Source organism: Kogia breviceps, chromosome 8 (genome assembly GCF_026419965.1).
Source record: "Kogia breviceps isolate mKogBre1 chromosome 8, mKogBre1 haplotype 1, whole genome shotgun sequence".
Lineage (NCBI taxonomy): Eukaryota > Metazoa > Chordata > Mammalia > Artiodactyla > Physeteridae > Kogia > Kogia breviceps.
The window spans coordinates 72,517,276-72,532,161 of record NC_081317.1 but is presented as its reverse complement, the minus strand read 5'-3'; the positions used below and the strand labels follow the sequence as shown (position 1 = coordinate 72,532,161).

Below are 14,886 nucleotides of genomic sequence, written 5' to 3'. Positions count from 1 at the left end.
AAACCTAAACTTCTTTTCCCTCCACTTTAACCACCCTTCCCACAGGGGAGGATGAAAAGAAAAAAAAAATTCTTGTTTCATTTGATCAAAGAAAGCTGACTTAGCTTATTAAATAAAACCAACAGACTCCAGACAATTCCCTTATCATCCACCAGTTCCTTCAACAACAGGGAAGCATGGATTAGCACCAGTATTGGTAATGATGGGATTCCATGTGATAGTTTTGGGACATTCTTACAAAGGTACCTTACCACAGATGACTTTGCAAAGGCATTCACAGCAATGACATTTCCTTACCCGGCAGTCTCTCTGAAGCGTCTTCATGAGCGCATTGTATGTTTCTGTATCAAAATACAACCCTTCGTGCATGTCTTGCAGGAAATCTAAGTCCTTAAACGTGGGGTTGGATTTCTCTCTCTCTTTTCTGGACGCTCTTCGCTTATAGGTTGAGCCTTTCAAGTCATATGTAAAATGCATTCTCATGGAGCGTGGTAAGACATTGTTCATCACCACAATCCTGATGTTAATGCCCCCTGATTGCATGCAATACAGTCCATAAAATTTGGGCAAAAGAGTCCTTGGATTCTGGTTTAAATTCTAAAACAAGAAAAAGGAAAAAAATGTTTAAACTTTATTTTTACAAAATAATCCTCCACTATTACATGTTTTCATCTAAAATGATAATTAAAAATGGAATGTGATTATTTTTATTAATGGCCATTGTTAAAATGTTGCTGTTCCTAACCTAGTTTTTAAGTCGGCTTATGGGAACAGCAACTTTATCATTCTGATCTCAGGGCATTAAAAGTGGCTGAATTGAAAATGGACAGAATGTCCCAAATTAGCTCCAACTAAAATCAGGCAAAAACGTGATTAGTGCCATGTGTGATTATTCTCTAAGGGAGCTCAAGAGAAAATTAATTGCTGGGGTACAAGGGATGAACATTTTAAATTTTAAAAGCTCCTGAGAAACTGTCTTCCAAAATGGCCAGACCACTTTACCACACTTTGTAAGATTACATATTTCCCACCACTCTTACCAGTGCTGAATATTACCCAACTTTATAATCTTTGTAAGCATGGTTGGTAAAAAATGACAACTTGTTTTCAATTTAATTTAATTTAAATGTGAATACCACTAATAACTAGAGAAATTTAATATTTTTACATATTTTAAGCCACCTCAAAGATAATTTTGTGTTACTATCCTTTGCTCATTTTTCTTTACGTTTTTGTCATTGTTGGAGTTCTTGATATATTCTGGATATTTATTATTTTCCTATTCTATTCGGGGTAAACATTTGCTTCCACTATGTTGCCTTTTTTGTTATAAAAATAGGGAATAGGGGGCTTCCCTGGCGGCGCAGTGGTTGAGAGCCCGCCTGCCGATGCAGGGGACACAGGTTCGTGCCCCGGTCCGGGAAGATCCCACATGCCGTGGATCGGCTGGGCCCGTGAGCCATGGCTGCTGAGCCTGCGTGTCCGGAGCCTGTGCTCCGCAACAGGAGAGGCCACAACAGCGAGAGGCCCACGTACCGCAAAAAAAAAAAAGGGAATACACACCTATTTTTGTTTCACTTTAAGAGTAGGCAAAAAGTAAAAAATAGTTTACTAAAAGGCATTTATATAATGAAAAGTCTACTATCTTTAATCCTTCCCCCAATTCCCAACTTTTGTGGAAACTATTGTTCCCACTTTCTATCATTTTAGAAATATCCTATGTGCTTATGTTAATTTTATACCTGGTTTGTTTTTTTTTTGGGGGGGGGTTATACAGATGTTTTGCTTTTTCATGTAGTCACATTTATGTACTTGTTTCTTGTGCTTTTTTGGCTTCTTATTTAGCAAAGCTTTTTATACCCCAAGAAATTTATAAATTTCTTCTACGGTCTTACAAATTTTTAAAAATTTTGGTGACTACATTTGGATTTTTACTCCACATGGAATTTTTTTCTTCCAGAAAGTTCGCATAGAGCATTGATTTGACTTACATACACCATGAAATGAGTATCACAATAAGTTTAGTGAACAGCCATCATCTCATATAGATACAAAATTAAAGAAATAGAAAAAAAATTTTTTTCTTGTGATGGGAACTCTTAGGATTTACTCTCTTAACAACTTTCCTATATAACATGCAGCAGTGGTCATTATATTCACCATGGTGTACATCACATCCCTAATGCTTATTTATCTTGTAACTGGAAGTTTGTACCTTTTGACCACCTTCCTCTAATGCCCACTTCCCCCACCTCCCACCTCTGGTAACCACAAATCTGATCTCCTTTTCTATGAGTTTGTTTTTGAAGTATAATTGACCTACATCACTATGCTAGTTCCTGTTACACAACATAGTGATTTGCTACCTCTGTACATTTCAAATTGATCACCACAACAAGTCTAGTTAAGATCTGTCTCCATACAAAGATACAACATAATTTTTGACTATATTCCTCACACTGTACATTTCATACTCATGACTCATTTATTTTGCAACTGAAGTTTGTACCTCTTAACCCCCCTCACCTATTTCTTTTCCCCCCACAACCCTCTCCCCTCTGGTAACCACACCTTTGTTCTCTGTGTCTATGTCTCTGTTTCTGTTTTGTTATGTTTGGTCATGTGTTTTGTTTTTCAGATTCCACACATAAGTGAAATCAAACAGTATTTGTCTTTCTCTGTATGACATTTCACTTAAAATAATACCCTCTAGGTCCATCCATGTTGTCACAAATGGCAAGATTTCATCCTTTTGTAAGGTTAAGTAATATTTCATTGCATATGCATACCACATCTTGTTTTTCCATTCATTTATTGATGGGCACTTGAGCTGCTTCCATATCTTGGCTATCCTAAAACAATGGTGTAATGAACACAGGGGTGTATATATCTTTTCGGATTAGTGTTTTTGTTTCCTTTGGATAAACCCCAAGGGTGGAATTGCTGGATCATACAGTAGTTCTAGTTTTAATTTTTTGAGGAATCTCCATACTGTTTTCCATAGTGGCTGTACTAATTTACATTCCCACCAATGGGCATGAGGGTTCCCTTTTCTCTACATCCTTGCCAATGCTTATTATTTATTGTCTTTTTGATAATACCCACCCTGATGGATGTGACGTGATAGCTCACTGTGGTTTTGATTTGCATCTCTCTGGTGATCAGTGATATTAACTGTCTTTTTCTGTGCCATCTGTATATCTTCTTTGGAAAAATGCCTATTCAGATCCTCTGCCGATTTTTATTTTTATTTTTTATTGAAGTATAATTGATTTACAATGTTGTGTTAGTTTCTGGTGTACAGCAAAGTGGTTCAGTTTTATATGCATGTGTATGTGTGTATATATAGATATATATATACACATATATATGTACTTTTTCAGATTCTTTTTCATTGTAGGTTCTTAGAAGATATTGAGTATAGTTCCGTGGGCTATACAGTAGGACCTTGTTCTTTATCTATTCTATATAGTGTGTGTCTGTTAATCCCAAGCTCCTAATTTATCCCTCCACCCCCTTTCCCCTTTGGTAACCGTAAGTTTGTTTTCTATGTATGTGAGTGTTTCTGTTTTGTAAAAATGTTCACTTGTATCCTTTTTTAAGATTCCACATATAAGTGATACCATATGATATTTTTTTCTATGACTTACTTCACTTACTATGATAATCTCTAGGTCCATCCGTGTTGCTGCAAATGGCATTATTTTTCACTTTTTAATGGCTAAATAATATTCCACTATGTATGTATGTGCCACATCTTCTTTATACATTCATCTGTCGAGAGACACAGGTTGCCTCCATGTTTTGGCTATTGTAAAAAGTGCTGCTATGAACAATGGGGTGCATCTTTTCAAATTAGAGTTTTCTACAAATATATGCCCAAGAGTGGGATTGCAGAATCATATGGTAGTTCTATTTTTAATTTTTTAAGGAATCGCCATACTGTTCTCTGTAGTGGCTGCACCAATTCACATTCCCATCAATGATGCAGGAGGGTTCCTTTTTCTGCACACCCTCTCCAGCATTTATTATTTATAGGCTTTTTAATGATGGCCATCTGACTGGTGTGATGTAATACCTCATTGTAATAGTTTTGATTTGCATTTCTCTAATAATTAACAATATAGAGCACTGTTTCATGTGCCTGTTTCTGACCATTTTCTACAATGTTTTAATTGGGTTGTTTATTATTTATTTTTCATGTTGAGTTATATGAGTTCTTTGTATATATATTTTTAACATCTTTATTGGAGTATAACTGCTTTACAATGTTGTGTTAGTTTCTGCTTTATAATCAAAGTGAATCAGCTATACATATACATATATCCCCATATCCCCTCCCTCTTGCAGCTCCCTCCCACCCTCCCTATCCCCCCCTGCTGAGATGGTCACAAAGCACAGAGCTGATCTCCCTGTGCTATGAGGCTGATTCCCACTAGCTAACTATTTTACATTTAGTAGTGTATTTATGTCCATGCCACTCTCTCACTTTGTCCCAGCTTACCCTTCCCCATCCCCGCATCCTCAAGCCCATTTACTACATCTGTGTCTTTATTCCTGTCCTGCCCCTAGGTTCATCAGAACCAACTTATTTTTTTACATTCCATATATACGTGTTAGCATATGGTACTTGTTTTCTCTTTCTGACTTACTTCATTCTGTATGACAGTCTCTAGGTTCACCCACCTCACTACAAATAACTCAATTTAGTTTCTTTTTACGGCTGAGTAATATTCCACTGTGTGTATGTGCCACATCTTCTTTATCCATTCATCTGTTGATGGACACCTAGGTTGCTTCCATGTCCTGGCTATTGTAAATAGAGCTGCAATGAACATTTTGGTACATGACCCTTTTTGAATTATGGTTTTCTCAGGGTATATGCCCAGTAGTGGGATTGCTGGGTCGTATGGTAGTTCTATTTGTAGTTTTTTAAGGAACGCCCATACTGTTCTCCATAGTGGCTGTATCAATTTACATTCCCATCAACAGTGCAAGAGGGTTCCCTTTTCTACACAACCTCTCCAGCATTTACTGTTTGCAGAACTTTTGATGATGGCCATTCTGACCGGTGTGAGGTGATACTTCATTGTAGTTTTGATTTGCATCTCTCTAATGATTAGTGATGTTGAGCATCCTTTCATGTGTTTGTTGGCAATCTGCATACCTTCTTTGGAGAAATGTCTATTTAGGTCTTCTGCCCATCTTTGGATTGGGTTCTTTGTTTTTTTGTTATTGAGCTGCATGAGCTGCTTGTATATTTTAGTGATTAATCCTTTGTCGGTTGCTTTGTTTGCAAAATTTTCTCCCATTCTGAGGGTTGTCTTTTCGTCTTGTTTAAGGTTTCCTTTGCTGTGCAAAAGCTTTTAAGTTTCATTAGGTCCCATTTGTTTATTTTTGTTTTTATTTCCATTTCTCTAGGACGTGGGTCAAAAAGGATCTTACTGTGATTTATGTCATAGAGAGTTCTATGTTTTCTTCTAAGAGTTTTATAGTGTCTGGCCTTACATTTAGGTCTTTAATCCATTTTGAGTTTATTTTTGTGTATGGTGTTGGGGAGTGTTCTAATTTCAGTCTTTTACATGTAGCTGTCCAGTTTTCCCAGTACCTCTTATTGAAGAGGTGGTCTTTTCTCCACTGTATATTCTTGCCCCCTTTATCAAAGATAAGGTGACCATATGTGCATGGGTTTAGTTCTGGGCTTTCTATCTTGTTCCTTTGATAGATATTTCTGTTTTCGTGCTAGTACCATACTGTATCTTTGTAGTATAGTGTGAAATCCAGGAGCATGATTTCTCCAGCTCTGTTTTTTCTTTCTCAAGATTGTTTTGGCTCTTCAGGGTCTTTTGTGTTTCCATACAAATTGTGAAATTTCTTGTTCTAGTTCTGTGAAAAATGCCATAGGTAGTTTGATAGGCATTACATTGAATCTGTGTATTGCTTTTGGTAGTACAGTCATTTTCATAATGTTAATTCTTCCAATCCAAGAACATGGTATATCTCTCCATCTGTTTGTATCCTCTTTAATTTCTTTCCTCAGTGTCTTATAGTTTTCTGTATACAGGTCTTTTGTCTCCTTAGGTAGGTTTATTCCTCAGTATTTTATTCTTTTTGTTGCAATGGTAAATGGGAGTGTTTCCTTATTTCTCTTTCATAATTTTCATCATTAGTGTATAAGAATGCAAGAGTGGCATTGCGCTCAGCGGTTCCCCAGATCTGTGTCTTATTTCAACAGTGTTTGGATGGAACAGACCCAAGGTCGCCCTTTCCTCCAGCATCTGACCACCCTCCAACCTTCAGAGTCAACCACTCAGCTATCCTCGGTCACCGGGACCAGCCAACACCATTTTCTGAGCCGAACTCCTTATTACCGATCAACCATGAACTCCCAGATTCGTCAGAATTATTCCACTGAGGTGGAGGCTGCCATCAACCGCCTAGTCAACAAGCATCTGCGGGCCTATTACACCTACCTCTCTCTGGGCTTCTATTTTGACCGCGACGATGTGGCTCTGGAGGGCGTGGGCCACTTTTTCCACGAATTGGCCGAAGAGAAGCACGAGAGTGCCAGGCGTCTCTTGAAAATGCAAAACCAACGTGGCGGCCGTGCCCTCTTCCAGGACGTGCAGAAGCCATCTCAAGATGAGTGGGGTAAAACTCAGGATGCTATGGAAGCCGCCATTAACATGGAGAAGAACCTGAACCAGGCCCTTCTGGATCTGCATGCCCTAGCTTGTGCCCGCGCAGACCCCCACCTCTGCGACTTCCTGGAGAGCCAGTTCCTAGATGAGGAGGTGAAGCTCATCAAGAAGATGGGTGACCACCTGACCAACCTCCGCAGGCTGGCTGGTCCCCAGGCTGGGCTGGGCGAGTATCTCTTCGAAAGGCTCACCCTCAAGCATAACTAGGAGCCTCCGGAGCCCAGTGGCCTTTGAGGAGCCCCTTTGGTGTCAGGGCTTCTGCCTGAAGCTCCTCTCTGCAGCCAGTAGGCAGCTTGTTAATCACACTGGAGCCCTTTCCCAAGTCATGGACCAAATGGAAACAATACATCTTTTTGCAGCAAAAAAAAAAAAAAAAAGAATGCAAGAGATGTTTGTGCATTAATTTTGTATGCTACTTCTTTACCAAATTCATTGATTAGCTCTAGTAGTTTTCTGGTGGCATCTTTAGGATTCTCCATGTATAGTATCATGTCATCTGTAGCAAACAGTGAACAGTTTTACTTCTGTTCTGATTTGGATTCCTTTTATTTCTTTTTCTTCTCTGATTACTGTAGCTAAAACTTCCAAAACTATGTTGAATAACAGTGGTGAGAGTGGGCAACCTTGTCATGTTCCTGATATTAGTGGAAACAGTTTCAGTTTTTCACCATTGAGAACTATGTTGGCTATGGGTCTGTCATATATGGCCTTTATTATGTTGAGGTAAGTTCCCTCTATGCCTACTTTCTGGAGGGTTTTTATCATAAATGGGTATTGAATTTTGTCAAAAGCTTTTCCGGCATCTATTGAGAGTATCATGGTTTTTCTCCTTCAATTTGTTAATATAGTGTATCACGTTGATTGACTGGCATATATTGAAGAATCCTTGCACCCCTGGGATAAATCCCACTTCATCATGGTGTATGACCCTTTTAATGTGCTGTTGGATTCTGTTTGCTAGTATTTTGTTGAGGATTTTTGCATCTATGTGCATCAGTGATATTGGCCTGTAGTTTTCTTTTTTTGTGACATCTTTGTCTGGTTTTGGTATCAGGTGGCCATCTTTGTCTGGTTTTGATGGTGGCCTCGTAGAAGGAGTTTGGGAGTGTTCCTCCCTCTGCTATATTTTGGAAGAGTATGAGAAGGATAGGTGTTAGCTCTTCTCTAAATGTTTGATAGAATTCACCTGTGAAGCCATCTGCTCCTGGGCTTTTGTTTGTTGGAAGATTTTAAATCACAATTTCAATTTCAGTACTTGTGACTGGTCTGTTTATATTTTCTATTTCTTCCGGATTCAGTCTCGGAAGGTTGTGCTTTTCTAAGAATTTGTCCATTTTATTGGCGCATAGTTGCTTGTAGTAATCTCTAATGATCCTTTGTATTTCTGCAGTGTAAGTTGTTACTTCTTCTTCATTTCTAACTCTGTTGATTTGAGTCTTTTCCCTTTTTTTCTTGATGAGTCTGGCTAGTGGTTTATCAATTTTGTTTATCTTCTCAAAGAACCAGCTTTTAGTTTTATTGATCTTTGCTATCGTTTCCTTCATTTCTTTTTCATTTATTTCTGATCTGATCTTTATGATTTCTTTCCTTCTGCTAAATTTGTTTTTTTTGTTGTTGTTGTTGTTCTTCTTTCTCTAATTGCTTTAGGTGTAAGGTTAGGTTGTTTGAGATTATTCCTGTTTCCTGAGGTAGGATTGTATTGCTATAAACTTCCCTCTTATAACTGCTTTTGCTGCATCCCATAGGTTTTGGGTCATCGTGTATTCATTGTCATTTGTTTCTAGGTATTTTATGATTTCCTCTTTGATTTCTTCAGTGATCTCTTGGTTACTGAGTAGTGTACTGTTTAGTCTCCATGTGTTTGTAATTTTTACAGTTTTTTTCCTGTAACTGATATCTAGTCTCATAGCATTGTGGTCAGTAAAGTTACCTGCTATGCTTTCAATTTTCTTAAATGTATCAAGGCTTGATTTGGAACCAAGGTATGATCTATCCTGGAGAATGTTCCATGAGCACTTGAGAAGAAAGTGTATTCTGTTGCCTTTGAATGGAATGTCCTATAGATATAAATTAAGTCCATCTTGTTTAATGTGTGATTTAAAGCTTGTGCTTCCTTATTTATTTTCATTTTGGTTGATCTGTCCATTGGTGAAAGTGAGGTGTCAAAGTCCCCTACTACGACTGAGTTACTGTCGATTTCCCCTTTTATGGCTGTTAGCATTTGCCTTATGTATTGAGGTGCTCCTACACTGGGTGTGTACATATTTACAATTGTTATATCTTCTTCTTGGATTGATTCTTTGATCATTATGTAGTGTCCTTCTTTGTCTTCTGTAATAGTCTTTATTTTAAAGTCTATTTTGTCTGATATGAGAATTGTTACTCCAGCTTTCTTTTGATTTCCATTTGCATGGAATATCTTTTTCCATCCCCTCACTTTCAGTCTGTATGTGTCCCTAGGTCTGAAGTAGGTCTCTTGTAGACAGCCTATAAAAGGGTCTTGTTTTTGTATCCATTCAGCCAGTCTATGTCTTTTGGTTGGAGCATTTAATCCATTTACATTTAAGGTAATTATCGATATGTATGTTCCTATTACCATTTTCTTAATTGTTTTGGGTTTGTTATTGTATGTGTTCTCCTTCTCTTGTGTTTCCTGCCTAGGGAAGTTCCTTTACCATTTGTTGTAAAGCTGATTTGGCGGTGCTGAATTCTCTTAGCTTTTGCTTGTCTGTAAAGATTTAATTTTTCTGTTGAATCTGAATGAGATCCTTGCTGGGTAATCTTGTTGTAGGTTTTTCCCTTTCATCACTTTAAATATGTCCTACCACTCCCTTCTGGCTTGCAGAATTTCTGCTGAAATTTCAGCTGTTAACCTTATGGGGATTCCCTTGTATGTTATTTGTTGCTCTTCCCTTGCTGCTTTTAATATTTTTTCTTTGTATTTAATTTTTAATAGTTTGATTAATATGTGTCTTGGCATGTTTCTCCTTGGATTTATCCTGTATGGGATTCTCTGTGCTTCCGGAGAGAGACTGATTGACTATTTCCTTTCCCATATTAAGGAAGTTTTCAACTATAATCTCTTCAAATATTTTCTCAGACCCTTTCTTTATGTCTTCTTCTTCTGGGACCCCTATAATTGGAATGTTGGTGTGTTTACTGTTGTCCCAGAGGTCTCTGAGACGATCCTCAATTCTTTTCATTCTTTTTTCTTTACTCTGCTCTGCAGTAGTTATTTCCACTGTTTTATCTTCCAAGTCACTTATCCATTCTTCTGCCTCAGTTATGCTGCTATTGATTCCTTTTAGAGAATTTTTAATTTCATTTATTGTGTTGCTCATCATTGTTTGTTTGCTCTTCAGTTCTTCTAGGCCCTTGTTAAACATTTCTTCTATTTTCTCCATTCTATTTCCAAGATTTTGGATCATCTTTACTATCATAACTCTGAAATCTTTTTCAGGTAGAGTGCCTATTTCCTCTTCATTGGTTTGGTCTGCTGGGTTTTTACTTTGCTCCTTCATATGCTGGCTATTTCTCTGTCTTCTCATTTTGCTTAACTTCCTGTGTTTGGGGTCTCCTTTTTGCAGGCTGCATGTTCATAACTCCTATTATTTTTGGTGTCTGCCCCCAGTGGCTAAGGTTGGTTCAGTGGATTGTGTAGGCTTCCTGGTGGAGGGGACTGATGCCTGTGTTCTGGCAGATGCGGCTGGATCTTCTCTTTCTGGTGGGCAGGACTGCATCTGGTGGTGTGTTTTGGGGAGTCTGTAACCTTATTATGATTTCAGGCAGCCTCTCTGCTAATGGGTGGGGTTGTGTTCCTGTCTTGTTAGTTGTTTGGCATGGGGTGTCCAGCACTGGAGATTGCTGGTCGTTGAGTGGAGCTGGGTCTTAGCTTTGAGACAGAGATCTCTGGGAGAGGTCTTGCCGATTGAGATTACGTGGGGCTGGGCGTCTCTGCTGGTCCAATGTCCTGAACTCAGCTCTCCCACCTCAGAGCCTCATGCCTGACACCTCGCCTGAGCACCAAGATCCTTACATGTAAATGGGTTAAATTATCCAATCCAATGGCACAGGGTGGCTGGCTTTCTGCGCTCTGCTCGGTCTTCCTGCTGGGCAATGTCCCCCGGGCCTGGTCTATATGGAGAGCCTCCTTTGGATCCAGGTCCAGCTGCATTCCCTAGCATCTAGAAGAAGCAGCCAACGCTCCACTCCTTCCTTATCCCCGCCGCCGGTCATCACGATCCTGGACCGTCCCTTCTTTGTATATTTTTGATATTAACACCTTATCATATATACCACTTCTGAATATCTTTTCTCATTCATTTTTCATTTTATTGATAGTTTCTTTCATTGTGTGAAACTGTTTTGGGGGCTTCCCTGGTGGCGCAGTGGTTGAGAGTCCGCCTGCCAATGCAGGGGACACGGGTTTGTGTCCCGGTCCAGGAGGATCCCAAATGCCACGGAGCGGCTGGGCCCGTGGGCCATGGCCACTGAGCCTGCACGTCTGGAGCCTGTGCTCCGCAACGGGAGAGGCCACAAAAGTGAGAGGCCCGCGTACCGCAAAAAAAAATAAAATTAAATTTTTTTAAAAATTGTGTTTGTTTGATGTAATCCTGTTTGTTTATTTCTGCTTTTGTTTCCCTTGCCTGGAAGCAATTTTGTGTGTGGGAAAGATCTGAAATAGAGGATTTAATTTTTTCCGAAATGGGTAACCATTTGTTGAACAGTCTGTCCTCTTTCAATTGTGTTTAAGTCCCTCCTATATCATACAATAAAATGTCAAATATTTCTGGACACTTTATTTGAATCCATTAATCTTTCTGTCTAGAACTGTACTAATGCCACATCTTTAATATTACTATAGATTTACATATTTTTGGTGTATGTTATGGCAGGCCCACCATTTTTCTTTGTTCCTGAAAATGTTTTGTCATTCCTTGTCCAAAAGTTTGTCAACTCTTGCCTTCTACTGTTTGTTTTTTAAAATGCTCTTAAAAGAATATTTGTTTTCACTTTCAAATGAACCAGCTTTGTCAAGCTCAGGGAAAAAAATCCTATTGGAATTTTTTTTGTGTGTGTGTGTGTGTGTGTGGTACACGGGCCTCTCACTGTTGTGGCCTCTCCCGTTGCGGAGCACAGGCTCCGGATGCGCAGGCTCAGCGGCCATGGCTCACAGGCCCAGCTGCTCCGTGGTATGTGGGATATTCCCGGACTGGGGCATGAACCCGTGTCCCTTGCATCAGCAGGCGGATTCTCAACCACTGCGCCACCAGGGAAGCCCCCTACTGGAATTTTTGATTGGAATTAGACTGGATTTATACGTTGGTATGGGGGGAATTAATATGTTTACAATTCTGAGTTCAGGAATGATGCACATTTCTTCATTATTTCAGAACTTTGTTTATGCCCTTCAATAACATTTTGTAGTTTCCTTCATATTGGTCTTGTTCATTTGTTTTTATAGACTTAAGTAGTTGAGTTCTTATTACAAAAATTCTTTTTGGATTGTTGTTCATATGCTATACTTACTATATCTGCTTTCCCAATCAGAATTACAGTAGTTCTTCATTGATTTATGTATTTATTTTTCTCTAATAATAGTAAGTTATTGTCATCATGAATGGGATTCTTTTTTCCCCCTTATACCCTCCAACTTTATATGCTCTACATAATGGAATATGATAGATTTTTCAGATTTATCATATATCCCAAAAATCTACTGGCTTCTCATTACCTCTAGAAACTACTGGTTTATTTTCTTGAAATTCTGCTCATTTTCAATTGTATCATTTGCAGAGAACAGTATTTATAATTTTCTTTTTTTTTTGTACTCAAAGTTATTGATAGAATTTTAGCAAATATGTCAGAAAGGACCATTGATGGAGGGCATCCTTATTTTTTCTATTATTTCCAGTGAAAGAGCTTTTGTTCTTCTCCATGGGACATTGTGTGAACTCTTGGAGACTGATAAATGTATAATATGTATATGTTCATTTATTTACTTATCATGTTAAAAACTTCCATGCCAATTTTAAGAATTAAGAGAAGATACTGAACTTTAAGTGCCTTAATTTCTCCTCAATATCTATATGGACAACCAGGTAATGTTCACATTCCTTCTTATTAATGGAATGAATTCTATTGTTTGTTATACTAGCTTACATGATTGGGATAAAATTACTTGTTCAGCTAAATTTTAACATTTTATTTAATTTTAATTAATTTAAATTTAATAGGCATATATGGCTAATAGCTACGATATTGGACAATGTGGTTTTATAATAAGAGACTAGTCTATCTAAGCTTAGAAGTATAGAAGTTTAAGATTTACTCACTTAGCAGATTAGTAAAGAGTGCTGTCAGTTTGATTGCAATTTTAAATTATTTAAAAATGTGTATATGACTAGAATACATTTGAAAATATATATACCAAATATTAGAAATATGTATTTCTGAGAAAATATAGTTGGTTGTATTTTTTTTCTTTTCTGTATTTTCTATTTTCTCTGACATAAAGTAGACAATCTGTGCTAAAAAATATTTCCCAGTTTTGTTCAGGATCAAAACCTTTTAAAATCTGTATATGCTGCCCACTAAGATTTTTGTTTAGATTCCTATATTTATATGTGGGACTAATTTATAGCATTTACTGTTGTCTTATCTGATGTTGGAACTAAATAATATTTTTACATACTAAGTGGCATATCTCATCAATTTTGTTTTGAAACAAAGATGACAGTTATCACCTCTCATAGCAAATGAATGGCAGAACTTGGGCTTCTGAAATCCAAACTTCTTCCTGTAGCCATTCCAATCACAAAAAATAATAACTGCTATGAAAGTACAAAGAAACCAGAGGTATGAAAATGACAAAACTACTGAGGAAAAGTGTTTATTTCTTAAAAATCTGATGTAAATGTCTAGCAAATCCACCTGGGCTAGGTTATTGTTTTTGTCTCTAAAACATTACATGGAAGGCGATTTTCACGTTATATTTAACCAGTGAAATCCTAAATTCTGAAGTGTAATGGCTAAGAATATCTAATACAGAATGTATGCCAGTACATGGTGCAGGGGTTAAAGATGCAGCCTCTGGAACCCTACTGCTTGTATTCAAGCCCCACTTCTACAGCCCACTAGCTAAATAACCCTTGGCAAGTGATTCCATTTATCTTTGGCTCAACTACTTCATCTATAAAATGGCAATGACTGAAGTATCCAAGATGCTGTGAGGATTAAATGAGTTACTGCATGCAAAGCACTTACAGCTGTGTTTTAACACAGAGCTTAGCCCTCAATGAATGTTAACTACTCATATAAGTACTATGTACTGCGGCAAAGAGCTCTGCAGTGCATTGCTTCCTTTATCTTAATCCTAGATCCTTTCTTTATTACAACAACCATGGAAGATAGGTGTTTCCCAATCTTCAAAGGTTGAGGAGACTGAGGCTCAGAGCTTACCTTATTCACATAGTTAGCTGATGGCTGAGTGGGATGTAAGCCCAGGACTGAGTCAGTCAACAGCTATGCTCCACTACTCAGTTCTACTTACTTTTTTTTGTGTGTGGTACGCGGGCCTCTCACCGCTGCGGCCCCTCCCGTTGCGGAGCACAGGCTCCGGACGCGCAGGCTCAGCGGCCATGGCTCACGGGCCCAGCCGCTCCGTGGCATGTGAGATCCTCCCCGACCAGGGCACAAACCCGCGTCCCCCGCATTGGCAGGCGGAACCCCAACCACCGCGCCACCAGGGAAGCCCAGTTCTACTTACTTTTAAAAATCTATTCAACGAATGTCAGAGTATACTCTAAATGCAAAATAAAGCTCACCAAAGAGAAGGAAACATGGCAAAGAGCCACTGAAAAAAACATATAAAAGAAAACTGTGGAGTAAAGTAATTAAACCTTAAGTAGAAGCTTTAATTATGTATAGTTACTTACCATGTAATAGCCTGGCAGGAGCTTCTGAAGGAACTCTGCTTCTTTATGCTGAACTGTTTTGATGATAAATTCATCATCACTGGTCACAAAAAACAAGGATCCACTGGCTCCAGGGTTAGACAGCTCTATCAGAGGTTCACTGCATATGGAATACTACAAGAGCAAATAAATAGTAGAAATACATTTAATGTGTATGATGCATACAAGGAAGAAAAATCACAGTGTTCCATATCTTGGCCATGTTAAAA

At 38.3% G+C, this 14,886-nt stretch overlaps 1 protein-coding gene across 4 annotated transcripts in view; it reads right to left on the bottom strand.

Annotated features, from left to right (window-relative positions):
- Positions 1 to 14,886, bottom strand: part of PIP5K1B (phosphatidylinositol-4-phosphate 5-kinase type 1 beta) — a 340,838-nt gene that overhangs the window by 144,731 nt on the left and 181,221 nt on the right. For 3 of the 4 annotated variants that reach the window (XM_059072732.2, XM_067039563.1, XM_067039562.1), the window contains exons 6-7: positions 14,639 to 14,791; positions 298 to 597 (exon numbers count right to left, since the gene is read on the bottom strand). In XM_059072732.2, the coding sequence (XP_058928715.1) occupies positions 298 to 597; positions 14,639 to 14,791 (453 nt within the window). The remainder of the gene's footprint in view (positions 1 to 297; positions 598 to 14,638; positions 14,792 to 14,886) is intronic. The other variant, XM_067039564.1, reaches the window with a different exon arrangement.